This window comes from Melospiza melodia, chromosome 22, assembly GCF_035770615.1.
Source record: "Melospiza melodia melodia isolate bMelMel2 chromosome 22, bMelMel2.pri, whole genome shotgun sequence".
In the NCBI taxonomy this organism is placed as follows: Eukaryota; Metazoa; Chordata; class Aves; order Passeriformes; family Passerellidae; genus Melospiza; species Melospiza melodia.
This window is the reverse complement of record NC_086215.1, coordinates 11,336,498-11,364,487: the sequence shown is the minus strand read 5'-3', so window position 1 is coordinate 11,364,487 and position 27,990 is coordinate 11,336,498. Positions and strand designations below refer to the sequence as shown.

At 48.6% G+C, this 27,990-nt stretch overlaps 1 protein-coding gene across 2 annotated transcripts; it reads right to left on the bottom strand.

Moving 5' to 3' along the window:
- Positions 1-169: 169 nt before the first annotated feature.
- UBAC1 (UBA domain containing 1) lies at positions 170-17,539 on the bottom strand. Of its 2 annotated transcripts, none has more exons than XM_063174832.1 (10): positions 17,350-17,539; positions 13,588-13,708; positions 13,287-13,360; positions 12,474-12,581; positions 11,828-11,945; positions 11,065-11,173; positions 9,664-9,907; positions 8,408-8,494; positions 7,579-7,717; positions 170-5,583 (listed from the first exon to the last, which is right to left on the bottom strand). In XM_063174832.1, exons 1-10 carry the CDS (start codon positions 17,485-17,487, stop codon positions 5,468-5,470), a joined length of 1,254 nt encoding a protein of 417 aa, XP_063030902.1. In that variant the 5' UTR covers positions 17,488-17,539; the 3' UTR covers positions 170-5,467. The 2 variants fall into 2 exon arrangements, with proteins under 2 accessions (XP_063030902.1, XP_063030903.1); XM_063174833.1 differs by having other exon boundaries at positions 11,828-11,930; positions 17,350-17,538.
- Between the last annotated feature and the right edge of the window lie 10,451 nt (positions 17,540-27,990).

Sequence of the window (27,990 nt, the reverse complement as noted above, 5' to 3'; positions counted from 1 at the left end):
CAGGTGCAAAACCAGCTGCTGAAGCAGGATTTCCTGCACAAACTCTGCATGAGCAGCTCTCATACCCCACTTTCTGAGAAACAATTCCAGCAACCTGCAGGTACAAGGAACATTGACAACGTGGATCCACAAACCTTTGCTGCTCCTGCAAATGATGGTTCCAGACACCTTGTAATAAATCAAAAAACTTTATTTTGAAGATATATTATAAATGTACAGCACACACAACATCAGTGTCTGGGGTTATGTGTGAGCAGGTTTAAAGCCTCAGCATTCATTCCAGCCCCGGCCATGGGTTCCACATCTCCACACAAAACAATTCCAGGCTGAACAGGTCTGGCTTTGCCAACACCTCCCTGACTTCCAGGAATATATTTCAGAACAGCAACTGCTTCAAATGCTCACAAATTAGCAGCATTCCTTGCTTTTGGCCTGGAGGATTTCTGCAGGGAGCAAATCCTGCTGGTTTTCCTGCTCAGGGAGGGGTCAGCGACCCATGCGAGCGTGGCCAGAATGAATCCTGAATTCCACAGGCTCAGGGATGTCTGCCCTAGTTTAAGCTTCAGAAAAGTAATGTTACACCTTAGGAAGAGCTGTGCATGCCACACACCGGCATCAGAGCCAGATCAAAGTTATCCTATGCAGTACCTAATTGCTGTATACACAGGTGAAATGAGAAAATGTGAAGTCAGTACCTTGCAATGTAATTTTACTGGCGCTGCCTCGTGGGAAGTGCTGGGTAGCAAATCACATTCGTGTACAGTTCATTAAGCCATGATAAAAATATGCAAATTAAAAATCTCTACAGGCCTCTGTTACCTGCTGCAACAGAGACATTGGGGTTTGTGGGGCTTCGTTTAAAACGTGATCCAATTTCCTCCCTCTCCCCAGAGCTCGATATAAAACTATACTCAAATTCAGTAAGAATTTAATGCATTTACATTTACTGAAGTTCACATGCTGCAAACAGGATCTGCATTGAAGATCTCCAAATCTAGGGCAAGAGGTCCTTAAAAAAACCCTTTTGCTACACAGGATGTGGGGATGGAGGCGAGAACCACCACGAGAACATTCACATGGATGTAACACCCAGTGCAGGGAGGAGGGGACAGCCAGCACAAACCCTTCCAAGGGGGAGCTGGCTCAGACAGGGGGATCCAGGCAGGATCTCCAGCCCCAAAGCTCCAAGACTCTCAGTTGGATGGAAATACCAGCTGGAAGCTGTTCTGTTGGTTAATAAAAATGGTATCTATTATTAAAAGTAGAAAACCAGGATGGTTCCTTTGGATGAAACACTGGCTATCCTGTGCACAAGCCTTTGGGAAAACTGCCCCTGGAGCAGAGCTCACAGTAACCTGTGCCCCTTCCCCAGGCAATGTTTGCTGACAGTGTCGCTATACATTCGTTTGGTGCGATGCTTGTTTTGGTGTGAACGCCTAAAAAAAGGTAATTGTAACAGTCCTAACTAAAAAGGATTTCAAGAACCACTAAAGAGTTACTTGGATATGAAAATCAATCTTTGAAATGGAAGTTTGGTTCCAGGAGAGGAGGAAAGAAAGGGGCAGGGCTGTGTCAAGCTTTGGGTCAGGTCTGTGACAGGGGCTGCCAAGAAGCAGCCACGAGCTGCTTGGAACTCGTGCAGAGAGAAGCTCCCACCTTCCCAGAGGAGGAATGGCCCTGGAACTCGTGCAGGAGAGAAGCTCCCACCTTCCCAGAGGAGGAGAGCCCTGATGGCTGCTTTGGGAACTGTGCAAGTCCATTCTGCAGCTGCACGGAGAGCACAAACGTCCTTGGGATGGAGCAAAGCCCAGCAGGGTGATCCTGTGTGACCATTCCCATGCAGGGATGCAGCAATCCCAAAGGAAGACTCACATCCCTGCCCACCAGGAGAGGAGGAATGGCAGATTCTTTGGGCTGGAGCAGGGACAGAGGTTCAGCAGGAGAGTTACACCAGCTCAGGCTCACAGGTCAGGACAATCAAGGTCCAAGCTGTAAAGTAGCCACTGGCCTATTTTCCAAATACATCCCTTTAAATGCATCCCCCTAAAAAAGGAGTATAAATACGAAGCCCTGAGAACAAACTTCCATGTAATACATTGCCATTAAAAATATCAGTGTTTTGGTGACACAATTATAAGTTAGATATATTTCAATAAATAGCTGGCTACTTGCAAGAGGCCTGCAACATCAAAAAGTACAAGATTGTCTGGCTACCAGTGGGGCAAAGAGCAGGAACTTAAGAATCACACTATTAGTCACCCACCACCCCATCCCTTTCCTGCTCCATCTGCCAGGCTTCCAATAATTTTCTCTTGACCATGTTTAGAGAAAATTAACTCTGACATGTCTGTGCTAGTTGGAACTTGAACACCTGAGGTGCAAGCACGGCACCTGAGCCTGTAAATCCTCACTGCTGGGAGCAGTTCTTCCTCACAAAACCTGCTGGTTTTATTGAACAAAAATCTTTCCTGTGTGTTCAGGGATCTCTCACTGCCCTCAGAGCAGATCCCCCAGTCCTGCACCCAGGGACAGCACAGCTCCTCACCAGGCAAAGCCTCACACATTCCCTGGGCCCCATGGCTGCACCTTCCAGCTCCAGAGTGCTGACACCTCAGCTTTTGCAGGTTTTCTAAAACCTGGGCCAATCTGTGCCTTTCCAAGCACAGGGGACTCAGCTCCCCTCTGCATTTTCTGGGATGAACAGCAATCCCAGCCCTGGGGTGCTGGGACACAGCCCCTGCTGTAATTCACACCCCAGCACCACTGATTCTGGACCAATTCCTTCAACCTCACCAGGGCAGTTTTTGCTGGGTTTAAATCAACTCCTGGGCCTTGCTGCAAACACCACACCTCCCAAATTCTGGTCTCCTTCAGCTTTTGGCCACTGCAAACCTCAGTTCTCACAAGCCAAGCAGGGCTCTGTTAAAGCCACCCCAAACAACACCTCAGCTGTGGAAGTGCTGAGCTCTGGAATAACAAAATCCAGAAATAACCACATCTTCTCAAGCCTCCCAGCACCCTAAAATGCAGAATTCCTTTATCTCTAGGGTCTCCCAGCTGCTGCTGCTGAACCTGGGCATTCTCACCTCCTATCACATCAGGATAATCTGTTTTACTGGTGCTTTTCCCCACCCTTTATAACAGCTCAGTGGCACTGAGGGGTGCTGCCATTCTGAGCACTTCCATCCCTCTGAGCTCTGCTGTCCAACCATGGCCCCCTGAAACCAAACCCAGCATTTCCCAAGCCTTTACATTCTTCAAGGGCCACAACTGCCCAAAGGATCTGTTTGCTCATTCTGAACCTCTCCTTATCCATTCAGAAGCCAAAAATCCTCCCACCAAACTACAGGGTAGCTTTTCCCAACTTTGCCTTCTAAAAACACTCATTAAAAGGAATATTAACCACAATCCTGACTGTAGAGAGGGACATTTCCCTCTAACATTAAGAGCTTCAAGTAAAAGAGTCTTCTGGTATTATTACAGGTAAAAAGCTTCAGGAGTAAGCAAAAAAAAGAAAGGATTAAATAATCAAAACCTTTTATAAGACCACAATATTCAGTCACAGCTACTCATGAGTAGCTGTGCTGAGCTCACTGGGGTGCAGGATCAGGCTCCTGGCTTCAGTTACAGGACAAGGTTATAATTTCATGTCATGTCAGTCTATTCTTAGCAAGAGCCCACAAAAATGGTTTTACTGTCCAATTTGAACAGAATGAACATCTCTATAAAGCTTGGAATTTCTAAATGTAGAAGTAAATATTTCAGCAGTCATCAACAGTAAAGCTTAATATGAAATTACAAAATTAAAAAAAAAAAATAAAAGAATCCTGGGATAGTAAGACAAGATAAAATCTCAGGCTGTTTTGATTTCCCCACCCTTCATATTAATTATGAGAAATTGGCAACTTCAGTGCCTCAGCTGCATAACAGCACAGAGCAGATGCCAAGTTCAGGCCAAAACTTGTTGTAGGGTTTCGGGTTGCATCTTGCTGCATTTTTGTTTAAAAAAACCCAACTGCACCTAAATCCCTCCCACAGCTCCGAGGTGACTTGCTCAGGATCTCCCTGTCTGACAGGACACCTTTGTGCTGTTTAAGCACAGGGTCTCCGCCTGCTTTCTCTGCAAGATTTGCCTCTTCTGCCTTTCCTGCAGGGCTGTGAAGCACAAGGCATGGCAGGGATGATGACAGATGTCAATCATGTTGCACTAAGTTGAAAAATAAACTCCTTTTTTTAGCAGACTGTTAAAAAAGTAACACCTGCAGAGCCCAATCATAAACACCAGCTGGATATTCACAGTGAGTTCAGCTGGATATTCACAGTGAGTTCTGCTCTTAACAGCTCAGAATTCCTCTCTGAAATCTCAAGTCAGTCTTCTGGCAAAATAGGAAAGACCCAGCCTGACATTCTTGGTATGACCATGGTAAAAAAAAGGATAAAGAAAACCCCACTTCTAACTCAAAGATAGCAATTGCAAGCGTGCTTTAAACACCATAAACAAGATAAAAACCTGTGTGGTTCTGCTGCTTTACAGAACCCCAGCAAACCCCCCATGCAATTCAGCTGCTTTTTTTTGTAAACAGAATAAAACCCCCACAAGCCCCTTGCCAAAACTGTGCACATAAAAATAGGAAAAAAAACCACTGTGTGAACATATCCCACCTTGCAATGGGATATGGCAGAGTGTGAGCTTAGGAGTTGCAGCCACTTGGGAATCCAAGTCTTGATGTGGTGAATTCTGTGGTGAAAAAGATCCTGCACCTTTATGGTACCTGACAGAGAACCTCCTGCAAGTACAACCCCAGTGGGACTGCAACAACACTAACGCAGCAAATAAATAGGAAAAAGTAATGCTATTTATTAGAATTCCATCTCTGAATGATTCTGCTTAAATTAGAATGCCAGATAAACAAGCTTGGATAGAAATGTGCTTGCTTTCCCAAGATTTGGGCTTTTAAAAAACATTTCCTAAGAATCAATTTTTTTTTTTTAAAAAGCAGTTTTGCAATTTGATAAGAGCTATAAATTAATACTGTATGGAGATGATTAATATCCTATGCTAGTGGTCAGTGACCTTTTGTAAACACCAGCCAGATCCTAGCAAAACTGGCCAGAAAACTGTCACAGGCCTTTTGAACGAGCAGTATTTCTTTCCAACAATCAGATTCTTAAATGTTTTCACAAAACCTTTTTCCTATTTTTTTTTTAATATATATACTTTATTTTAAACCTAATACCTGAAAACATGAACAAATCCTCAAACCTCTTCCACTAACACTAAATCCACAAGGCAACTCACTCCTGTTGGCCGTAACTACGAACTCTCTTGTGTGAGAGACCCCTCCAGCCAGGATTTCCCCCTTCCCTCCCTTCCCTCCACCCCTTCCCAAGCATCCAGGCAGCCTCCTGAGGAGGTGGAGGGGGAGTGAGGCCAGGGGGAGGTGGCACAGTGCACTGGCAGCTCCCTCTACGTGCGGTTCAGTGTCTGGAAGATTCGGGAGATCTGTAACATCACCGGCCCCGTCTCGGGATCGTTCATCCACTGAGTGCTGTTCAAGGGGTTTTCAAGCATATCCTCGAAGGCTGCCAAGAAAAAGGGATTGCAACTGTTAGTCCTAAAACCTTGGGAGGTTTCAAGGGCAGTGAGGAATAGCTGCAGCTCAAAGGCAGTGCCCAGGAATGGTGGGGATGCACGTTGGGCATTCCCAAGGGTGCAGAGCCTGGGATGGTGGCACAGGCTTTGTGCTTTCCTCCCTTCTCAGCACTGAACTCACTGCAGACAGTGATTAAATGCTCAGCCTGGATTACAGGCCAGCCCACAAACCCTCAAGGACATGAGGCTGAAAAGGTAAAGCCTTAACAAATGTGGCTGAAAAGGTAAAGCCTTAATAAATGCGTCCAGGCCTCAGTCTCCAGATCATGCCATGGAATTTATCCATTCCTGAACACTCTCCTGCAGCTCCATTCCTCTGACCAAAGTTTTTCCACATCCCAGCCTGGATTTCTTGCACCTTTTCCTCCCTGGTACTTAACCAAGACAGTTCATGAAAAGCACTATCACCCCTTGTCCGTTCCCTGTGCTAACTGGTCCAAATATTTAATATTCAGTCTTTACAATAAGCTTTGCTGTTTGTTTGCCTTTCTGTTGTTTTCTTTGACTGTTTCTAGTTTTGACTTTTCTACTCATGCTGAAGGAACCAGGCAGCCACTGCAAGAGCTGAGCTGCCAATCTGGCAGAGGAATGGGCCAGGCACTGATTTAAGCCCTTGGACAGCCACCGAGCTGGGCTCCTGGACATGTGGAGCCAGTCATCACAGAATGGGACAAAAAAAGCAGCTGCACACTCACCAAAAGGTCAGTGTTGTAAGAGCCTGGCCCAAGGTCAGGGCTGATTTTCCCAGGAGTGTCAGGGCACAAAGCTCAAGGGCCATTAGTGGGAGCTGGAAGTGCCCAGCACCTCTGAAAGGCTCCTCATTAATACCTTGCTCAAGGTCATGCAACTTGCCTCCAGGAAAGCCCAAAATAAAACCCAGATCTCCCCTTTCAGCAGTTGAACTATTTTCTTTAACACAGACTCACAAGCTTAAAACTAAAGATTTATCAATATTCTGTAAGGAGGTCATTAAATGCAAACCCTCATTACTAAAACCTGTGACATAAGCAATTTGCAGATGTATCATGAGGAATTTATTCTCTGATGTTCATCCAAGCTCCATGAGCTCCTATAATGGCATTTCATTTTCTATTTATATTCTGAGCTGCAGTGTGGAACCCCTGTTGGAAATGAAGAGACCATTTGTTCAGAAATCAAGAGTGGGAAGGTTCTGCTCTTGAATTATTTAAAGGCTTGCAAGCTCTCCCAATTACATTTAAAGTAGTATTTTTAAAGGCTCTCTTGAATGAGCTGTGCACATTTAAAAGCATTGCTTCAAATAAGTTTTGAAGCCAAAGATTAAATGCAAAACTTTTTATAACTACTGGGCAGAGCCAGTCATTGTTCTGTGTTGTCAAAAAGAACAATTCCTCAGGGATCTGGGGCTCTGTCAGTCTCCTCAGCTGGGCACACACAGCCTTTCTGCTGAGCACACAGACTTTACCACAGAGCTCAAACTCAAGCAAGGGGAAGGATGTTTTCCCATTTTATCTCCATTTTGATAGGCAAAGCCTTAGCTCAACCTTCTTGTTGGGTTATTTTTCCACAAGCTGCCTTCTGTCCCAGTAATCAGGCCTCACACACAGGGAGCTGCACAGCCTTGTTTTTTCTGTGAAATAATCAGAGTTCTAGACAGACATTCCTGATTTTTCCCCTCGTGGCCAAAGGGAGCACACAAAAGGTCTCCTAAATCCACAAAGCACTGCAGCCAGCAGCTACCCAAGTTCTGAGTTCAGCAAGTGCAATCCTGGGGAATTACAGGCACTCCTGGAACAGCCCCCAGGCCTGCTCTGGGCTCAGCTGAGGTGCAGGATGGAGCAAACAAACAGCAGAGCTGCAAGGGAGGAACAGGCTCAGAGGGGCTGTCACCATCACCTCTGCTTGGATTTCCTGGCAAACCCAGCAGGAACCCACACAGCACTTACCTAGTAGAGTTTTAGGGTTGGTGAGCCCTAATTGTACCACTGGGTTTTCTAAGATGGCTTGGAAGAGAGGGCTGTTGGTGTCAATGCCCTTATCTAAGTCCTCTGGAGAAGGTTTTCTGTCTCCCAGCAGCCACTCACACTGAAAGAAATCAGCAGGCACATCAGATTTCATTAGGACCAAAGTGGCTCTACTCAAAAGTTTTGCTAATGTGGCATTTTATAAATACTTTTCCCTCTCCCAGTTAAAGCCTGAGCTGTACATTTCTTTTCACACATTCATTTGTGCCATCCAACCCAATATCCTCTCTCCAACAGCAGCCAGCACTGGATATTGAAGAGAGGCTTCCCTGGCTGCCAGCTGTGTCCACAAAATTATCCTTAATATACAGCAGGGGATTAATCAATCTTGGAAAAACTTCTTGTTTTCTGATTCCAGAAACTGTGGGAGCATTGCTGCCAAATGGTAATTTACACATTACATGGCTTGAATCCATCCTGGATCATTGACTCCTGTCCTAAACCAGTTATTCTTGGGAATATCTTCTCCTTCCTATGACAGCACAATCTCACACTGTGGGGAGGGAGTTTCTCAAAGGCTTTTTGACAGCCCAGCCTCAGCCTGGCAGACCCTGAGCTCTCACAGGAGTCCAGACCCTTTGCAGTCATTCCAGTTGCGTATCCAATTTCAAGGGGACACAGAATTTGTGCTCCTGAATCTTCAGCAGGAGTTCACTGTCTGACAGATCAAAACATGATCCAGCCAAGGAAGAGAAGCATCAGGGGGACAGACCCTTGGAGCAGGAAGGAGCAGGAAGGATGTTGTACTCACAGCTGCATTTTGCTGGTTGTTGTTCACTCTGAGTGCATCCACCACTTCCTTTTCATCAAATCCCATCTCCATCAGGGCAATGACAGCCTAGATCAGAACCCCACAGCTTAATAAATTTTACATTTAGATCAGAAATGAGAGCAATCATATCCCTTCACCTTTTGTGCACAGCTTTTCGTGTGGTAAAACCCCCTCATTATCTCCACATGCAGAGCACTCAGTTATTTTATTAACAAAGTTTTAAATATTCTATATCAAAAGTGTCTTTATTATGGAAGAACAAAAAAATCTTAGGAGTGAAGGTAGTTCCTAACCTCAGCACTGGAAGCTGAATGCAAGGCAAAGAGCAAGTGTACCTGGGGCAGAAAAGAGAAGGAAAATGAGGGAAAACTCCTCATTTTGGAGCTCCTCTCCTGTCACAAAGCTCTTGTTCACATCTCACTGAGAGATCAGCCTTGATGTGCATTTGTGGTTCTTTCACCCCACTTAATTTCACTTCCCAGATTTATTACACTGCTGGTGAGTGTGATTCAGACAAACATACCAGATAATGGCACCAGAATGTTTCATTGTTTAGAAACTGCACCCAGGCCATCAAACACATTTGCAGCTCTTAACCCAGATCTCAGAGCAGCCAGTTGTGAACCCAAGGTGCCCCAGAGCCCCTCCTGGTGTGCTCCCAGTGGGAGAACAACACATTCCCACTGCAGGTAATGCTGTGCTCTGAACAAATGCAACTTCTGTCCTTGCTGCAAGACTCAACCTGCTGGTGGCACTTTGCCTTGTTCCCTAAAACAATAATGTCCTTCTGTCCTTTCCACAGAACCATGGAATGGTTTGGGTTGGAAGGGACTTTAGAGATCATCCAGCTCCAACTCCCTGCCAGGAGCAGGGACACTTGGGTTTTCTGACCCCATCCAGCCTTTTCTACAGCCAAAGGATGTACTCCTGTCCTGCCACCCTTCCTTCCCAGGCTGCAGTGAAAACAGCAATGCCAGGGGTCTGGAGCTCATGTCAGTCCCCTCAGAGAGTTTCCAGGTGCAGAAGTTACAGTGCTTTTCATGTAGATCCTGCTATCCCAGGCAATCTGAGGTAAAATCCCTGAATTTAAACACTCCTTGAACACCTCACTGAAACACTGCCAAGCCAGCACAACACCCATCTACACAGAGGTCCCATTTGAAACATTTGGATTTCATGGTGCCCATAAAATCCCTCCCAGTCCCACAAGCCCCACAGGGATAAGCAGCACCCACCCGTGGGTCTGGACGAAATTCTCTTTTCCTGCGGATCTTCTTGAAGATTTCAGTCAGCTCATCCTTGGCCTCCTCCCCACCCTCCTCAGAGCTGGGCCCTGCAGCTGCCTCAGCAGAGGAGGCAGCACCTTCAGCTGGGGCTTCTGCAGGGGCTTCTGCAGGAGCAGCACCTGGCAGAGGAGCATCCACAGAAGGGTCATCAGCGTGTTCTATCAACCACTCCATGGCCTGGGTCACAGACATGCTGCAAAACATGGGAACAGCACTGAGGATGTGCAGCCACCTCCATGTGCACTCATTTATCCCCATGCTGGATCAACCTGCAGCTTAATTACCACCTGAAAACTCATAAAGAAAGTTTTGGAGTAAACAAAACACCTCAGTTCTCCGGGCATCCAGAATTGTCTCTGAATCTGGGAAAAGAGAGGCTCCAAGTGCAGCTTGGATCTGCAACCCAGATTCTGAAAGGCATTTCTGAGGGGGTCACCTCACTCTGCAGCATCTGCTGAGTTTCCCAAAGAAGCTCTGGCTGTTTGCAGCTGTGGACAGAACTGCCAGCAAAGCACGTTCCAAATCTGTACTGGAGTCACATCTCAGGTGCCAAGGGCTCTGTTCCTCAGGGACAGGGGGGTACAACACCATAGGGTGACACAATAATTTCCTGTGCAGTGTCACTGCCCCAGCTAAGGGAGCCTCAGAGCTCCCAAACACCTCTCCCCAACAGGCAGAAAGGAAAGAGCCAAGATAACAACAGTGCAAGGAATGTGTCATTCCATTTGCCACACAGGAATTACTGCATATTCATTCAAAGCCTTTGCCTATTTGGCTTTTCTGTTACAATATGAAAGCTGCAGGACAGCAGGGGAGAAAGTCTTCCTGAGAGACTGGAAAAGTGTGGTTGGAATATGTTGTGGACTCCATCACCAAAATTTTTCAAGAATGGCCTAACAAACGCCTCTGAGGAGAGAGGCAGTACAGCTGCCTGTTCTTGGGGCACAAGAAGAACTACATAACCTCCTACTTTACTGCAGTTGTTCTCTGGACTTCACAATATTCTTGGAATTTTTTTGAAGATCAGCACAAAGTATATTTCTACACCTGAAAGGTCAGTGTGGATGGGCTTTCCTCTGTAAAATCTGACTTTGAAAGCTGAAGAAAATGTGAGTTTGATACTTGGAAACAGTGCCAGCCTGGCAGCCCTGTGACCCCCAGACCTTGCAGAGCACATCCAGCCCTGATCCCCCTTCCCTGCACCACCTGCACTGTGCCTGAGGCAGCACTTCTTGGAGTTCAGGCTTTCTCCAGCCCCCACTGAGGTGACCCCTATAAGGAGACCAAAAAGATGCAAATTTGTGTTAAAGCAGATCTGTGTTGAAGTGCCAGGCAGTGCTGGCCACTCACTGGTTCAGCCTGAGGGCTTTGACAGCTCTGCTCTCTGGGAATCCCATCTCGGTGAGCTGGCGCAGCGCGATCTCGTCCACCCTGTCCTCCTCATCCTCATCCAGCATGGCTGCACACACACAAACAAAACAGAGCTCACATTCATGCCAGCCTCACATAAACCCCTGTGTCAATGGAAAGGCATGTGTTAAGTTCAAGCCCCATTCTCTCTCCCATCCCTTCTTTTGTTTCTGCCCCCACTTTGCCACCTCATCATGTAATTTGCTGCACTCAGCTCGCTCTGGCTCAAATTGATTCTTCCAGGACAAAGATTTTGCCCAGATGTGTTCAAGATCTCAAACAAAAGCCCACTAACTCTCACATGGCCATGGGATTTCCACACAATTACATATATGAGATTCACTGAAGATCTATTATGCATTTCTCTAGAAATTAAGTTGGATGTGGCCGTTGCAGATCTCAAGGATGGGCATTTCCTGCCAATCAGATCAAAAGCCACCATCTCTCCTAACTTTACCACGTCCTTGTGAATTTTCAACTATTCTTTGCCATCCCTACTAATAATTTTTAAATAGAACTTGTCACCCATCCCAAAGGGACCTTTTATATCCATGATTTTTATCCATAAGGTGAAACTTTTGCCACAAAGTTTTCAGCAGCTTTGCTGCCACATCAGTGTCTGAACTTAACTCTGAGCCCATTCCTATGATCCAAAAAGAAATTCCCAGCATTGAACCAACAACTCTAAAAGACATGTTCATACCATTTGCCTTCTTAAATAGTTCAACTGCATCTGGGTTCAGTGCTAGCAGTTTCTGTGCAACTTCTATGAGAGACACTAAAATCTTCCGGAGTTCTGTCTGGAACTGCAAGAAAGGAAACTGTCAAAGCATTTAGACAGGAAGTCACCAGCTATCACTGAATCTTAATGTATCTATTGTTAGTAACACAGCGGCAGCCTGGCCCTCTGGACACTAAGTTGCTTTATTAGGGTTTGATTTTCATTGTTTAGTCTCTCAGGAGGTCTGGGACCTTCCCGTGAAGTGTTACATGGGAGCAAAAGCTCCTGGGCAGAAATTGCTTTCAATTTCCACCACACCCCATGGGCAGCGGTCAAGGAAGGGAAATAAACCACAGGAAACCCCTGAATTAGTTAAGATTGAAGAAATAAAACCCCATATCTTCACATTTTCCAGATCTTTTTCCAAGCACAAACAGAATGTTTTAAATCATAATTTAGGACGGTATTTTATTACCATGTGTCTAAACTTTGAGCTACTTAATATACATACAGACATCTAAATTTCTCTTATAGAAAAAAGAGAATTACATAAAAATAATGATAAATAACTAGAAAGCAGCCTGTTGGGCTGTGGGTGAGTGAGTGAGTTCAGAGATGCAGCACTTACATCCCTCATGTTGTGGTGGGTCACGCTGCGGTCCGCGCTGCGGGCGGGCAGGTTGGCAGTGGCTTTGAGGATGGCATCCTTGTCAGGAGCCTTCTGCTCCTGCTTCCTCTGCAGGGAAGGGAACAGGAGCAGGTTTCATAACTCATTAGGCACAGCACAGAGCTTCATATTCCTCCCCAAGACACCAAGCAGGGCTCTGTCACTTGTCATGCCATGGATTAACAGCTCCAGTGTCACCCTGCAATTACAGAGCTCGGCTGGGCCTGTTGGGCTGCCCCACTTTCAGTCCTTACACCTAAACATGCAGGGAAATTCCAGCACAAAGAGGGACAGTGATGGATCCCAGAGAACTTGGAGGCCTCTGAGTTTATGTGATACGTCAATGCGCACCAACACCATCCTGACCCTCAGGAACAACTCCAATAAAACAAAATAAAACAGGCAAGGGCAACTTTCCAGCTCCAGAGACTGGTTAGAGGGTGACAGAAGGCAACCTGACAGCAAGCCAACATATTTCTTTGGCTTTTCTAACAAACTAAGGCACTTGCTGAATTGTATTTTAGTTATTAGACATTTGTTCAAAGATCAAATCTATAACATTTTCACAGAGTGTATCCGTGTGTTTTATTTTAAGGCAAACGTTCTCAGAATGACAGCTAAAAATGCAAAATCAGCTTCCTCTAAGTTTGGAAGAAATAAGCAGCAGTTCCTGTAGAATTTAACTGGCAGCATGTGCCTCTCCAAGAGAGTACATCACAGAAACCCTTCCCATATCATCAATAAAACAGTTAATCCAAAGTGCTCCAGACTCACTTTCTCCTCTGCAACCACATCTGACATCTTGGGGAGCAGCGTTGGTGCGCGCTTCTTGACCAGCAGCAAAACATCTGTGAGAGAGAGAAAAGAACACTGACAGGTTAGAGAGTCTGGGACAGCAGCTCTGCAAGACACCCCTCAAATTTAACTGCTCCTGGAGATGAATTTTGTATTAGTTCCATTTATTTAGCTTCTTGTGTCAAAGCAGAGAGAAAATCTCAAAAACGTTTGGAACGTGCCAGATGAAACCCCAGATCTTACTTCCAGACTGATAAAATTCAAACCCAGACAATCTCACCTCTGTCCTGAATGTTCTCCTCCAACACTGTTTTTGTGTCTGTCAGCACCTTCTCAGAAGTAGCATGGATCAGCTTGTGATGTGTCACAGTTTTGGGATCCTCCAGGCTCCCAGGAAGACACTGCAGGAGACAAGAAACACTGCAGATCAGAAATGAGAAACTGGCACTCAGGATCCTCCACATACAAACTCTGCATCATTTCCTGCCTTCTCAAGGGCTTAAGCCAGAGGTCAGTGCACACGAAGCATTTTATTAAAGAAAATGAGGTTTGATTTGTGCCTGTGTGGGAGGATTAGTGCTTTCTCAGGAATCTCACACTAAGCTCTGGAAGTGCTGGAGATTTGGAGCAAAGCAAGGATGCTCCAGGACCCACTGCCACGTTAATTCTGATCACTGAGGTCCCTCAGAAACTGGCTTCACAAAGTAAAAATGCAAATCTACCAGGAGCAGCAGTGTTGTACAGGAGGGAAGGCTGGAATGATGCGTGTCCTCATTTGGAGTGTCCAAACAGGACAGACTCCCTGCCTCACCTCATAATTATTATTTACTCTCTGAGTGAACAAGGCACTGCCAATAGTGATTTTGGTTTCTCTGACCTTAAACTGGGCAGTTTCTGCACCTTGTTTCAAGCTGAAATCAAGAGATTTGGCTGCTGGAGCCCTAACCTGGGTTCCTGCTGAAAGGGCTGAACTAAAGTTCCATTCACAGCTCTTCCTCCCAACCATAAATAATCTGAACACAATGGATTTTTTTTTTTTTGTGCTCATTCCCTTGTTGCAATTCTAAATTGCATGTCAATTAATTCACCAGGAAATCAGTTCAAATCCTAAAAAAAGAGTGCTCACACAGGCCTTGAGCTGCCTCCTCCTCACACCAGAGTGGCTCCAGATGCACAGTGAAAGATTTCAGGAGCACTATTCCATCAGTGCATCTAGAGGCTTCCAATTTGTTTGAGTGCAAGGCAAAGAAAGCAAAGTGCTTGCAATTCCAGAAAGGCAAGATTAGAAATAACAACCTGAAATTGCTGTTCTCACCACAAAACAGGACACTTCACACTGACCCTGCCTGCTCTGCCCACAGCAAACAGCTTTTAGTGCCACTTCCAAGTGTTCCTACCAAGCCATGTCTGCAGCAGAGAGTGTTCAGCTTTTGTGCAACAGAAATCCCACTGAAAACCCTAATTTTGGTGCTGCTCATCCTGCAAAGGAGCCTTTTTACTCCACCACCACCCTTCCTGCTGCCTGCAGCTGATGGAAACAGCTCCCTGCTGTTTGTCCAACACAACAAAATTCCTGTTCCCAACACAGATTCTAAAATTCCAGCCCTCACCTGAAGCTGGCTGTGGCTCTGATGCCTCCCTGAGATTGAGGTGAGAACCTCTGAGAGCTGCTTTGTCTCACAGGGGCCTCCAGCCCAAGAAGTGCTGAACCCAGGCCAAAGAACACATTATCAGCTGGGAGCACCTCCTGCAATGGAGCTGATAAGGGCCCCAAATGCCCGGGGACATCAGTGAACATCTCTGCAGAGCAGCTCAGAACATTCCTGGCACGGATCCTGAGGTGAGAGGAGCTGAAAGGGGCAGCTGGGAGCTGCTTTTGGGGTGGGTGCACAGACCTACTTCCATTTCCCCCAGCAAGTATAAAAAAGTAGGTGGGGACAATCACATAATAAATGTGGGCAGAAATTAATCATGAAACTAATCAGGTAAAAGTTTAAGCAAAAAAAATTTAAGTTCTGTGGCCACCAATTCTTATTTCCTGTTCTTCCAACCTCTTTAGTAACAACTGCAGAGAATAACAGGTCAGATATGGGCACTAGAGACACCAAAGAGGCTGCTGAGTGAAACTCCTGGCTTATCTTCACTGGAAATAGAAAAAACACCTGACCAGCAGTGCCTTTACTCATTCTCACCTTTGCTTTTTAATTCTGGAGTTGCCAGCAGGCTGCTCTGCCTGGCAAGGGACAAACATTGGTCACAGGTGCCTGAGCAACTGCTGAAATCCTAATCCCTGGTGATGCCAAACACCTCTTGCAAAGCTTGCAATCCTGGTAAACCACAAGGCTTTGTTTGTTTTAAAATACAGAAAAACCTTTTTTTGTTGTTTGCTTTTATTAACAGAAACATTTGAAAACAGCCCTGACACTCCCTCCTGTTAAACTTGGGTGGTTTAAACAAATATTACAGGTAAGGGGAAGAACCGGTGGTAGAGGTTTATTTCTTTGTTTAACAAAAGAGCTCAAAACGTCAAATTTGGGGGAAATAAAGACATCAAGAGTGGCACTTCAGAGATCAGCCAGCATCTGAAGGTTTTGGAGGGAAAAGTGGCCACTTCCCCAGCTGCAACCTGTTAGAGACACCTCCCTCTGCTTCCTGAAAGATTTCAGGTTTCACAGACATTCAGGATTCAAATATAAATCTCTTGGAAGAGCTGGCTGCAGAAATTATCTCAAGGTGTTACCAAGATTCAGTCCATGAGCAGGAGCCATGATCTCTCCAGGCCTATTTTAACCCTCCACAAAACTATTTATTATCCATTATGGTTATGGAAATCCACCCCAGGATGGATTTGTGCACAAAGCAGCAGAGATTGAAATCAAATACCACCCTGAGTTATCAAATTGTGCCTACACCTGCTCTGTGTCAGTGTGAAGCCATTTCTCCTTGTCCTGTAAAACTCCATCCCTCTCTCCCTGTTTCCTTCAGCTACTGGAAGGGTTCCTGGGCATGTTTTTTTTCAACTAGAAAATACAACTTTTAACCCTTCAAACAGGAGTTAAGTGGTTACAAATTACAGGGATTTTCTCCTATTGCACAAGTTTTATGTAAAAAAAAAAAAAAAAAAAAAAAAAAAAAAAAAAAAAGCCTTTGCATTACTTTAAAGGCAAACCCCCCAGCATTAAATGAGATTTAGTGAATTGTGCTGGCAGAGGGAGGGGCTGGGGCTGCAGCTCTGCCAGCTCTGGGGTTCCACGTGTCCCTCAGGGAGCAATGCAGCAGCTCAGGGGTGCAGGGCCAGGCCAGGCTGAGCTCCTGGCCGTGCTCACAGCCCCAGGCTGCTGCTGTCACTCAGGGCAGCAAACCTGGCAGTGCCTGAGCCTCCTCCCAGCCCGGGGGCTCTGGGATCACCCAGTCTGTGCTGCCCTGCCCTGCTCCCCCTGCCCGGGCACCTTCTCCCTTTGGCCACCTCCACCAGGATCTCATTGTATAAAGCACGGGGAGAGCGCTGGGAGAGCTTTGATCTCCCCCAAAACCACCTCGGCTGCACTCAGATTTTAGCAGAACAGGCAATTTCTGCTCCTCAGTTCCTAAATTCCTCCTGTGCTCAGACACAGAAACAAACCAGGCTGGAGTCCAGCCAAACACAGAAACAAACCAGGTGAAGTCCAGCTCCCACAGCACGGGCAGGAGCTGGGCATCGCTGACACCGCTCCAAAACACACCCCAAACTCTGGAACCAAACAATCCCAAGTGATCTCTGCCCAAATCCTCCTCTACCAACACTCAAAACTCTCCAAGAAGGGGTTTAATTTCCATTTGGAACAGTTTTACAGCAATTCGGGGGGACAGCAGACACAGCGAGCCAGGGCACAGTGCCACCTGTGCACCTGAGCTGATTCCCCTCTCTCTTTTTAAAGCCATTTGCAGGGCGTTGGGAAAAACAGTTTTCCTTTCCCCCGGACTGTTAATTCCGGCGGTTCCCTCGGTCCCCGATGATCTCCAGCCCGGCCCCGGTGGCCCCAGCCCGGTCCCCGTTCCTTACGTGCTTCAGGCACCGCTCCTTGAGCTTCTCCACCGTGGTGTCCTCGGGCACCTCCTCCAGCCACTCGGCGCCCTCCATGGTGCACACATGGAGCCTCAGCACCTTCCCCGCAAAGATCTTCTCCTCCTGCACGAACATCGCTCCGGCTCCCGGTGCCGCCGGTCCCGCCGCCGCCGCCTCAGCAGGCCGCGGGCCGCTGCCGCCCGCCCATGAAGGTGACCCCGCCCGGCCCGGGGGAGCGGCGGCCCGGCCCGGGCGGCGCGGGGAGCGCTCCGGTGGCTGTGCCCGGCGCGGCCCTGCCCGCTGTCACCGCCGGTGTCACCGCCCGGGCCCCGCCGTCCCTCCGGGGACACGGCGGCGCTCCCGCCGCGGCCGGAAACGGAAATGCTGGGAACGGAAGGGGCATGCTGGGAAATGTGGTTCTACCCAGGCGGGCTCCTCCGGAAGTGAAGGCGTAAAACCCCCCTCCCTCTCATGCCTCTGGGGGGGCAGATGAGTTTTCAACCTCTAATAAGCCTTTAATAAACCTTCAATGAATTATTAATGACACTTAATGACGTTTAATGACGTTTAAGACCGTTTATCAACGGCTCCGCAGCGCCGCAGTTAACATGGAGTTGCCCCGATGCATCGTGGGATCGCGGTTTCTCCCCGTGCCCCGGTGCGCGCTGGGACTGCGGCGCTGCCCGGAGCATGCCGGGAGTTGTAGTTCCGTCCCGCGGGGCTCGGGGGTCCCTGAGGCGGCCCGGGCAGGGCTGAGGGGTCGCGGACACTGCGGGGACACCGGGAGGCACCGGGGCGGTGCTGCTGTCCCGGGCGGGGCGGGACGGAGCGGCCGGGGCAGCGGGCATTCCCCGGCGCGCCGTTAGAGGGGGCCCGCGGGCCGCTCCGGGCCTGCCCGGCAACAGGAATGATTTCCTTTTATATTTTATTATTAAAACTTTAAATGTGTCATTCAAACTGTGTTGTTTCCTACGGCTTGTGCCCGAGCTGCGCCGGTCTCTAGGGTTCGGGTTTAGCGAGCGTAGGAGAGCAAAGTTTTCACGAGTTTAAAGCACCGATTTATTTAAATTAAATCCATAAATTCCCTCCAGACGTGGCTCTCCGGTTTTGCAGCTGCAGGGGCTGAGTGTGGGTTTCTGGTGGAGGCATTTTGGGGTCCGACAGCCCCAAAACACATCTGTCACATCTGTCCCACTTGTGCCACGTGAAAAACGCCAATCACTTGTTTTTAAAATTTTAAAAGTTTAATAGTAATAAAATGGTTATAAAAATAGCAATACAAATAGAGTAATAATAATTTTGGACAATTTGAATTTGGACAATATGAGACAATAGAGACAAAGAGTTACAGACAGTCCGGATACCTTTTCCTGGGCAAAATAAGCCCAAAAAAGGACCCACATTAACAGAGGATTAATCCTTAAAAGCAATAACCTGTTGCATATTCATACACTTCATACATGATGCATAAATTCCATTCAAACACAGGATTCCGTCTGGTCAGTGTCAACTTCTTCCTCTGAATCCTGACGGTGTCATCCTGCCTAAGCAGAGGAGTTTGTTTCTCCGGATAATGGGGCAATAAATTCCCTTTCTCTGAAAAATTCAGGTGTCCTGTGGCTGCTATCTCACTGTGAGTCCTTTCTGTAAAAAAAAAAGTATCCTACTTAGCGTAGTTTCTATTTTAACATTTTGTTATAACCTAAAACTATATTTAACACACTACTCTAGAGAATTAATACAGCGTCACTTTCTAACACAACATATATCATATTCATTTTAATATTTGCAAAAAGCCAATCATAAAATATTTTCCACATGCCACATCTGTCCCAGCTGTGTTGGATGGGGAATTCTGCAGAGCAGCCCCAGGATCTGTCTGTGCCCAACAAAAATCCCACAGAAGAGGGCTGGCCATGCTCTCTCTGCACCCAAATATGCTCTGACTTATTTTCCCACTCTTTCCTACACCTGACACGCTCTGGGGTTTTTTAGTGTTAAATACACCATTAAAGGGGGCTTGAAATGAAAAAAGGGCACCGGGGTTTACGGATTTATGAGACGGAGCTGTTCTTGTTTGAAAATAAAAGGAATCTGTGATGTGTTGGTCCCTGAGAGTGAGCCCTGCACTGTCCATGTGTGGGGTTGGTTAAACAGCAGCTGGAACAGAGATAAATCCCGCTGGAACCAGGCCCAGAGACAATAAAGGCAATAAAGTGTCGTGTGAGGAGGAGCTGAGAGCTCTGCAGAGCCAGAGCTGGAGCCCATGGAGGAGCAGGGTTAATTTGGGGCTGCCAAAAGCTGTCACAGGGAGCCCCAGCCCAGGGCTGCCTGTCCCTGCTGTTTGTCCTTGCCCTGTGCTGGAGCAGAAGCTCCCAGAGCTCCAAGGAGATATTTCCCATCCCATTTTCCAACGTGCCAAGGAATCCCAGCCCTTTCTGCCGTGCTGAGCTCAGCCTCCAGTCCCAGAGCCCACGAGAGGGAGCAAATTCCTGCTCTGCAAACTCCTCCAGCAGCAGCAGCTCCCGCTGGGAATAATCCCATGAATTTCCCCAAAACCACATCCCTGGAGCTCCTGGGTGACCCCAAGTCCTTGTGATGGGCCGAGCATGACACCAAACCCACCCTGAAAACTTCTCTTTCCTGCTGATTCCTGGTGGTTTTGCTGCTCCCAACCTTTCCCTGCCCCACGGAGGGAGCTGAAGTTTGGGGCTGGCTCAGGAGGTGCCACCCAGAGCCCTGGAGTTGGGGACAAGCAGGATAAAGCTTTGCTGGGAGTTGTTTTAAAGCAGCCAGGGAGCAGGGAGTGATGTCCCGGCAGGAGAATCCCAGAGTTCTGGAGCTCCTGGTGTGCCCAGGACCTTCCACAGCCATGCAGGGGCTCTCAGCAGCCGCTGCTGCAGAGGAGAAGCAATATCTGGGAAAAACAAAAGAGATTTCTGCTCTCTGGCCACCTCTTGCATTGAAGCAGCTCTTGCCTAACAGGAGTGGAATACTTTATTTCTGTGCTTTGAATGCAGCTCCAGTGTGCTTGATAAAATGAACCCATAAAATTGCAAATATGAGGCAATTTGACTACTGATGGCTAATGCATCACAAGGGCCCAGGGAATGGGAGCATTTAAAAATACCCCATCGAAACACTGGGCACTGCCTCCTTGCCTTGCTCTACAGCAGAATAAATAAACAATATGTGTCTATTACCTTGGTATTGTCCAAAGCCTAAAGAATGAGTGCACAGTGTGCTACTTGCTTTTTTATGGCTGATCCATTATGCCCAGAGACCAACGTGGGAATGAGGAAAGGGGGAAGCAAGAGCTCTTTCCCTTGGAGGAAAGGCTCCTCTTGTTTCCCTTCCCCATGGGAATTATTTTCTGACCTTGGCCTGGGATCTCCTCCAGTTTTGGGGTGCCAGCAGAGCCAGGGGAGAGGGGACAGAGCCCACAGCCCTCAGACACCCCTGGTAGTGCAGGGAAACAGTGAGGGAGCAGCTCAAGATCAGTGTTGATTCCTGCAGGAAACAAAACCCCAGGGAGCTGACAAGGAGCACAAAAAGAGACTTTTCACGGGGAGGGATGCCAGGACAAGGGGGAATGAATTCAGACTGACAGAGTGCAGGGTTAGGTGGGATCTGAGGAGGGAATCCTTGTCTGTGGGGGTGGGGAGGGCCTGGCACAGGGTGCCAATCCCTGGCAGTGCCCCAGGCCAGGCTGGATGGGGTTTGGAGCTCCCTGGGACAGTGAGAGGTGTCCCTGCCATGGCTGGGGTGGGATGGGATGAGTTTTAAGGTCCCTCCCTACCCAAGGTGTGGGAGCAGGACCTGTGCCCTCCCCAGTCCCATTGCTGGGCTCAGTTCTTCTCCTGCAGGGACTCCAAGAGCTGATTCCAGAGCAGGCAGAGCTGGCAGAGTGGGAGCATCCAGCCTGGGGGAATCCACGCCAGCACACCCCGTAATCTCTTCTAAATTGTCTGAGAGTGGGAGGAATAAAAGAGACTGAAAATTACACACCTTCCCCCCCCCCCCCTCCCAGCTTTTCCTGGGCAATCTCAGAATTTATGGAGACAACTCCTGTGGGATGCTCCATCATGTCATCCAAGACTTGAGTATCGACTCCTCTCGCGCCGCCGCCGCGGGAAGAAATATGATAACGGGTGGGATAATGAAGCAGACATGTTTGCTCCAAATCAAAGCTGCTCTCCCTTCAGCCGGGAGAAAAGGGTAAAGAACTTCCCCTTCACGATATTTTTCTCAGTAATGCGTTTTGACAATTTAATTTAGAAGTCATAGAGTAGCGAAGACAAAGTCACCCGGTGGGTGGACACCGGCGAGTTCAGTTGCCTTTGTGATGAATTGGTGATAGTACAGAGATGACAAAACAACACAGGGGGACAAGGAGGAGGCTGGCAGCACTGTCGAGAGCAGGCACAGGATAAATTGAATGCTACACTTCATCCAGGATCTTCAACATTCCCAGGCATCCCGACGTAATTTATGAATTGCAATTAGCATTTTATTACAGCTCGTGCCCCAGCTCTGCCTATCACTTGGGTTTAGGTTTTGCAAGAGTTGCAGAGCCAAGTTTTCCCTAAGTTTAAAGCACCTATTTATTTAAATTGGAGTGATAAGTACTCTCAGGAGCTGGCTTTGCTGTTCTCCAGGTGGAGAGTGTGGATGGGTTTCTGGTGGGGAGGTTTTTGGGGCTCTGGCAGCACCCACGTGTTCTGCTGCTGTCCCAGGAATGCTGTGGGATTGCTGTAGGATCAGCAGCACAGCAGCCCTGGGCAGCAGCAGGACCAGTCTGTGCCCCACAGCCCCAGTTTGGGCTCTGGGCTCTGCCCCTGCTCCCCACTGGGCTCTGACTCCTCTCTGTGCAGCTCCTGCAGAGCCCCATCCTGAGCTCTTGGGTCTGATGGCTCCCAGATTTATTTCTCCTTTACCTGAGACATGGAAACTTCCTTCTCTTTGCCCTTTGGTGACTTCTCCAGTGGGCCAGCAGAGGAGCAGCCGCTCCTGCTCCCTTTCCCATCCCTTCTGCTTCCCTTGCCCTGCAAACAGAAAATCACCTTAAAAACCTTTCTGAAAAGGGTGTTTGAAGCTGGAAACTGGGGGACTTTGTGGGCAGCAACCACCAAATTTCCAGCCCTGCTTCGGGACCCAGAGCACCCCAGGAGGAGCCAGGAAGGGTCAGGGATCCCCCTGCCCACCCAGCTCTGCCTGGAGCTGCCACCCCCACGCAGGGACACAGATCCATTGTACAATTTAACTCCAGAGTCACTCTGAAAGGCCCCTGACTGTGTTCAAAACGACTCTGCAGGTTGTTATAAATATACAAAGCTTTTTGTGGGGATATTCATGAAATTCTATCACCACTTACCCTGGCTGGTAATGGCCTTGTTTATGTATGGGCTCTCTACCTGGCTTTGCAGCCTCTCCAAACACAATTCCATTACAGTGTTTAACTGCTCTATCAGTGTAGTACTTAGCTCTCCCTGCTTCCCAGCACAGCTCCTTAATGGCCAGGGAAGGTATTAGGCAATGCAGTTTGTGAGTATTCAAAAGAAAGTTCAAATCTCACCATTTCTTTATTTTAAAATTCATGGAATTTCTAAGTACCAACTTGTAAGCCATGACCAAACAGTCATTTCTTCCTTAAACAGCTTTTTTTCCCTCCCCCTCCCTCCTCTTTCTCCTCCAGCAGTTAATGTGATCTCAGCACAGCCCTGCAGGTGCCAGTCCCTCCTTGTCCCACTGAGTGTCCCCAGCGCCCTCGGGGTCCCCAAGAGCAGCCACAGCCCACCCCAAGCAGGGGGACGTCACTCTGGGGGCACTGTGGGGTTTGCAGGGGCTGTGCCCTGCCCAGGAGTGCTGGGGGAGCAGAGCAAGGAGGGGAACAGGATTAGAATTGAGGAGGATATTGAGAAGGATGTGCAGTACCTGTGTGAGGAGGGTGGCAGGATCAGGCTCCTGGTGGTGCTGGGGACACAGCAGGGCTGGGAATTGTCCCCCAGGTCCTTCCTGAGCAGCTGCTGTGGTGGGGTGGGCCCAGGTGGGCCCCAGGTGCCACCAAAGCTGCTCCATCAGTGCCACCCTCGCTGCCCTGTGTGACTGCTCACAGGGGTTCTTGGACTGGGGAAGGGATGAGGATCTGACTCCATGTGTCAGAAGGCTGATTTATTATTTCATTATATATATTACATTAAAACTATACTAAAAGAATAGAAGAAAGGATTTCATCTGAAGGCTGGCTAAGAATAGAACAGCAAAGAATGATAACAAAGGTTTGTGGCTCGGGCTCTGTGTCTGAGCCAGCTGGCTGTTATTGGCCATTAATCACAAACAACCAACATGGGCCAATCACAGACCCACCTGTTGCATTCCACAGCAGCAGATAATCAATGTTTAAATTTTGTTCCTGAGGCCTCTCAGCTTCTCAGGAGGAAAAATCCTAAGGAAAGGATTTTCCATAAAAGTTGTCTGTGACAGCCCTCCACCCCCAAACCCCTGCCCCACAAACCCAGCACATCATCCTTCTCCTTTTTGGCACTGCATGGATCCAGCTCCCAAATTCCTCCCCTTCACCTTCATATCGGGAGCCCCAAAGTCCCACTTCCCACAGAGAAGGATGAATCCCCACCTGCAGCAGGCACGGCCTCATCCATCAGCTGCTGCTTACCCTGTGGCTGCCACCGTGGCACGGGGTGGCAGGAGGCAGCTGGGAGGGTTTGCCTTCTCTTTCCAGCTGATTGAGAGCATTTTCTCCTTCCCTTGCATGTTTTGGCAGAATGTCACAATTTAATTGTTGGAAACAAGAGCAGGAAATATTAGCAGCACTGGCACAATAGGATTTTAATTTAGCTTCAGGACAGAAATGGGGCTCTAGCAGAGTGCCAGGCTCCAGGATTGCCTGTGACTACGAGGAGCCTGGAGTTTGCCTAATAGTTTAGCACAACTGGGGTAATTCTGCAGGGATGTGAGGGACTTAATTGGGCTGATGCTTAAACACCCTGCTAATGCGAGGCACACTGCGTGCTCCCAGCATCGTTATTAAACAGCCCATTTCCCTTTTTAATGATCATCCTGGATCACTCCAGCAGCGATCAGCCAATAATCCCGGACAAATAAACATCTGTCTGCAGTGCTGCCACAGCTGGGGCTGCTGCTGGGGCTGGGACAGAGGGACAGCAGTGCCCCCAGCCCCCAGAGACCCCAAATCCCCCCTCTGTGCCCAGCCTGGGGGGCTCACAGGTTGGGCGGGCCCCCAACACCTCCCCTTGGGCCACCACTGTGTGCTCAGGCAGGAGGGGCCCTCCCCACCCACCCCGACACTGAGGTAAAATAATGGGGCACCGCTGAATTATTCACTGGGCGAGAGGGGCTCTCAGGACGGCGTGTTGCTCTTGTGCAGTGTAATTAATAGTCTTTAGATTAAATATGAAATCATTCCTGCTCATTAATAATTCAGCGGCAGCGTGGCGATCTGTGGAGAGCAGCAGCACTTCATATTCCTCCCGAGTCCGGTGCCTGCAACGCTCTGGGGGAGGCAGGGGCCCTTCCATCCATCTCAATTACAGCTGGGGCTGCTCCTTTCCTGCTCTGGCTTTTGCAGAGGTGAGAAACTTCCCTGCCCCTCCTGCTCTGCATCCACTCAGTGCCAACTTCTGCTGCTTCCCAAGGCGTCAGTGCCAGGAGGTTTTGGGATGGATGGAGCTCAAGCACACCTGCACCCTGCTCCTCGTGGGCCCTGAGTGTGCAGCCCACAGCCAGAGGGAGGTGGAGGGATGGGGAAGAGCTCCCGGTGGCCGAGGTGCCTGCAGTGACACTCCTGCCATCGTGCCATCATCCTCGACCATGGCAGAATCACCAGCACCAGCTCCACAAAGCCAAAACTCCACGGAACCCTGCAGTTCCCAGTCCCAACTCCCCAAACCCTGCAGTTCCTATTCCCAACTCCCCAAACCCTGCAATTCCCATTTCCAGCTCCCCAAACCCTGCAATTCCCAGTCCCATCTCCCCAAACCCCTGCAGTTCCCAGTCCCAGCTCCCCAAACCCTGCAGTTCCCAGCTCCCCAAACCCTGCAATTCCCAGTCCCATCTCCCCAAACCCTGCAGTTCCCAGTCCCAGCTCCCCAAATTCCTGCAATTCCCACTGCCATCTCCCCAAAATCCTGCAATTCCCAGTCCCATCTCCCCAAACCCCTGCAGTTCCCAGTCCCAGCTCCCCAAATTCCTGCAATTCCCACTGCCATCTCCCCAAAATCCTGCAATTCCCAGTCCCATCTCCCCAAACCCTGCAGTTCCCAGTCCCAGCTCCCCAAACCCTGCAATTCCCAGAAAACAGGAGCTGCCCCACTCTCCTGCACTCCTGCCAGCCCCAGGCCCCTCTGCTGTGCTTTACTGGCAGGATGGGGACAGTGGGTTTTGCTAATGCTGACAACAACCATAATTTAGCTTTACACCTGCACTAAAACTGAGAAAAAATTCATGTCCTGGGACATCTGTGACACGGCTGCTGCTGAGGGTGGATTTATGGGCAGCCCCAGCAGCTCCCAGCTAGGAAAACATCCTGGTGCACACAGAGAGGTGAAACAGCCTGGATTGAGTGCAGCCCTGCTGTGGGGACCAAGCCCTGCTCCAGCTGATCCCAGTGCAGCCAGTGGGATGGGGAGAGGATGGAGGGAAGGTAAATGCCTGTCCTGGTGCTGCTGGTGGGCACAAGCAGCAGATGGATGGCTAAACCCCCCTGAAGATGGCACCTGGAGCAGCAGGAACGTTTTGGGATGCCAGGCTCTGCCAGCAGCAGCTCCAGAGGGTCCCTGCTTCTTGCAGAGTGCCATAATTCCTGTTCCCAAAGAGCAAACAAATGTGAGACAGCTGCTGCAGGAAAACCTGAAATCAAAGCCCTGGGGGCAGGAGGGAGGAGGGCAGGATGAGGCTGATCCCTGCTCAGGGCAGGAATTGCAGCCCTGGGCTTGGATGGCTGCTGGCAGCAGCTCCGGGGGTCCCAAAAGCTGAATGTCACCTGTCCCAAATGCCATCTGTCCCAAACGCTGAATGTCACCTGTCCCAAATGCTGTCACCTGTCCCAAGGAGCCCCAACACCTGCCTGGCTGCTGTGACCTTTCTGGAGCCCTCCTGATTCCCCGCAAGCTGTTGAGAGAGGAGAAACTGTTTGCACACCTGGCTGGCTTTAAATAGGTTTAACTCCTATTTTTAAACAGGTTTAATTCCTATTTTAAACAGGTTTAATTCCTATTTTAAGTAGGTTTATTCCTCCATTCCCCCGGTGAGCGAATAGCTCAGCTGAGCCCACAGGTCCGGGAGCCCACAGCTCCTGGCAGGGCTGGCACCTTCCCGGGCACCGGGGCTGGCACCTTCCTGGGCACCAGGGCATTGGCCAAAGGCAGCCAAATGCTGCTTCTGTGGGGTGAGAGGATGTGGGGTCATGGATGAGGAGGGGCAGCAGGAGGCCAGGGACACTTTGGGGGGTCAAAAAGCCTCCACAGGGGTCCCATGGTATTGGGCATCCTCCCAAGAGGGGCTGGTCCATAAATCCCCCCCCGATGCATAATTGGATCCCCACATCCTGTGGGGTGATGTGGGACAATTCTGGGGCTGGGTCCATGCCCAAATCACCCCAAAGGTGCTGATGTCCCACACTGGGTGTGAGAGGAGCCAAAGCCAGAAAGAGCCTGAGCATCCTGAGGTGGCAGATCTCATCCTGAGATAGCCAGGAGGTGACTCCTCATTGAATTGGGCACAAAACCAGGCAGGGATCACAGGGCATATTCCCAAGACCTGCTTCTTTTGGAGACCCTTCTGCGTGGTCCAGGGGGATGGAAAGCCAGAGCCATGAGGGAGCATGTTAATGAACCTGGAATCCTTCTTTTCGGGTAGTGCTCGCTCATAAATGAATCCACTTTATAGAGCCATAGCAGGGAGGAAATGACTGCTCGGAGCCTGATTTATCTGCTCAAATGCTTTGTAGTACTTCAGATTAATAAAAATATTTAATAAAGAATCAAGTTGGTTTATGCAAAGAGAATCACATCCCCTGTATTTTTATTACTGAAAAATTGGAAGCGGGAAGGAATAATGATATAAGCTACTGTATAAATGACAAAAATACCCATTCTAGTTATATGCATTGCTGTACAATCTTTTTCTATCCTATAAACATAATATATTCTTATGCCTATTTCAACTGATTCAGTAGTCATATGCTGCATTGTGCAGTTTAATGCCATCCCATCCTCAACAGCTCTGGCAAGTGATTAAATAAGAAATAAATTTTGCTGTCATTGCATTTAAAATCAAATCAAGGATCATTTGTTACCCCAAACGAACCAGTTATCCTGCTCTGCTCATAAGGAGGCTGCTGTTTGCTGAAGCATTTAGAAATGTATATATAGTAAACTCTTTGCATAATGGCTTGTACTGTAATATGATCTTTATGAGCCTCCCGCTCCGGAGACGCTCGGCAGTGCCAATAAACAGCACATTGCTTTTTTAATTTAAAGTTATAGGTATGAGACACTCCATGTTCTCCTTGTGCTCCTCCGAGCCCTGCTGGCTGTGCCAGGGAGCTGGGGCAGAGCTCTGTGTCCCCAATGTCCCCAATGTCCCCAGTGTGGCACCTCA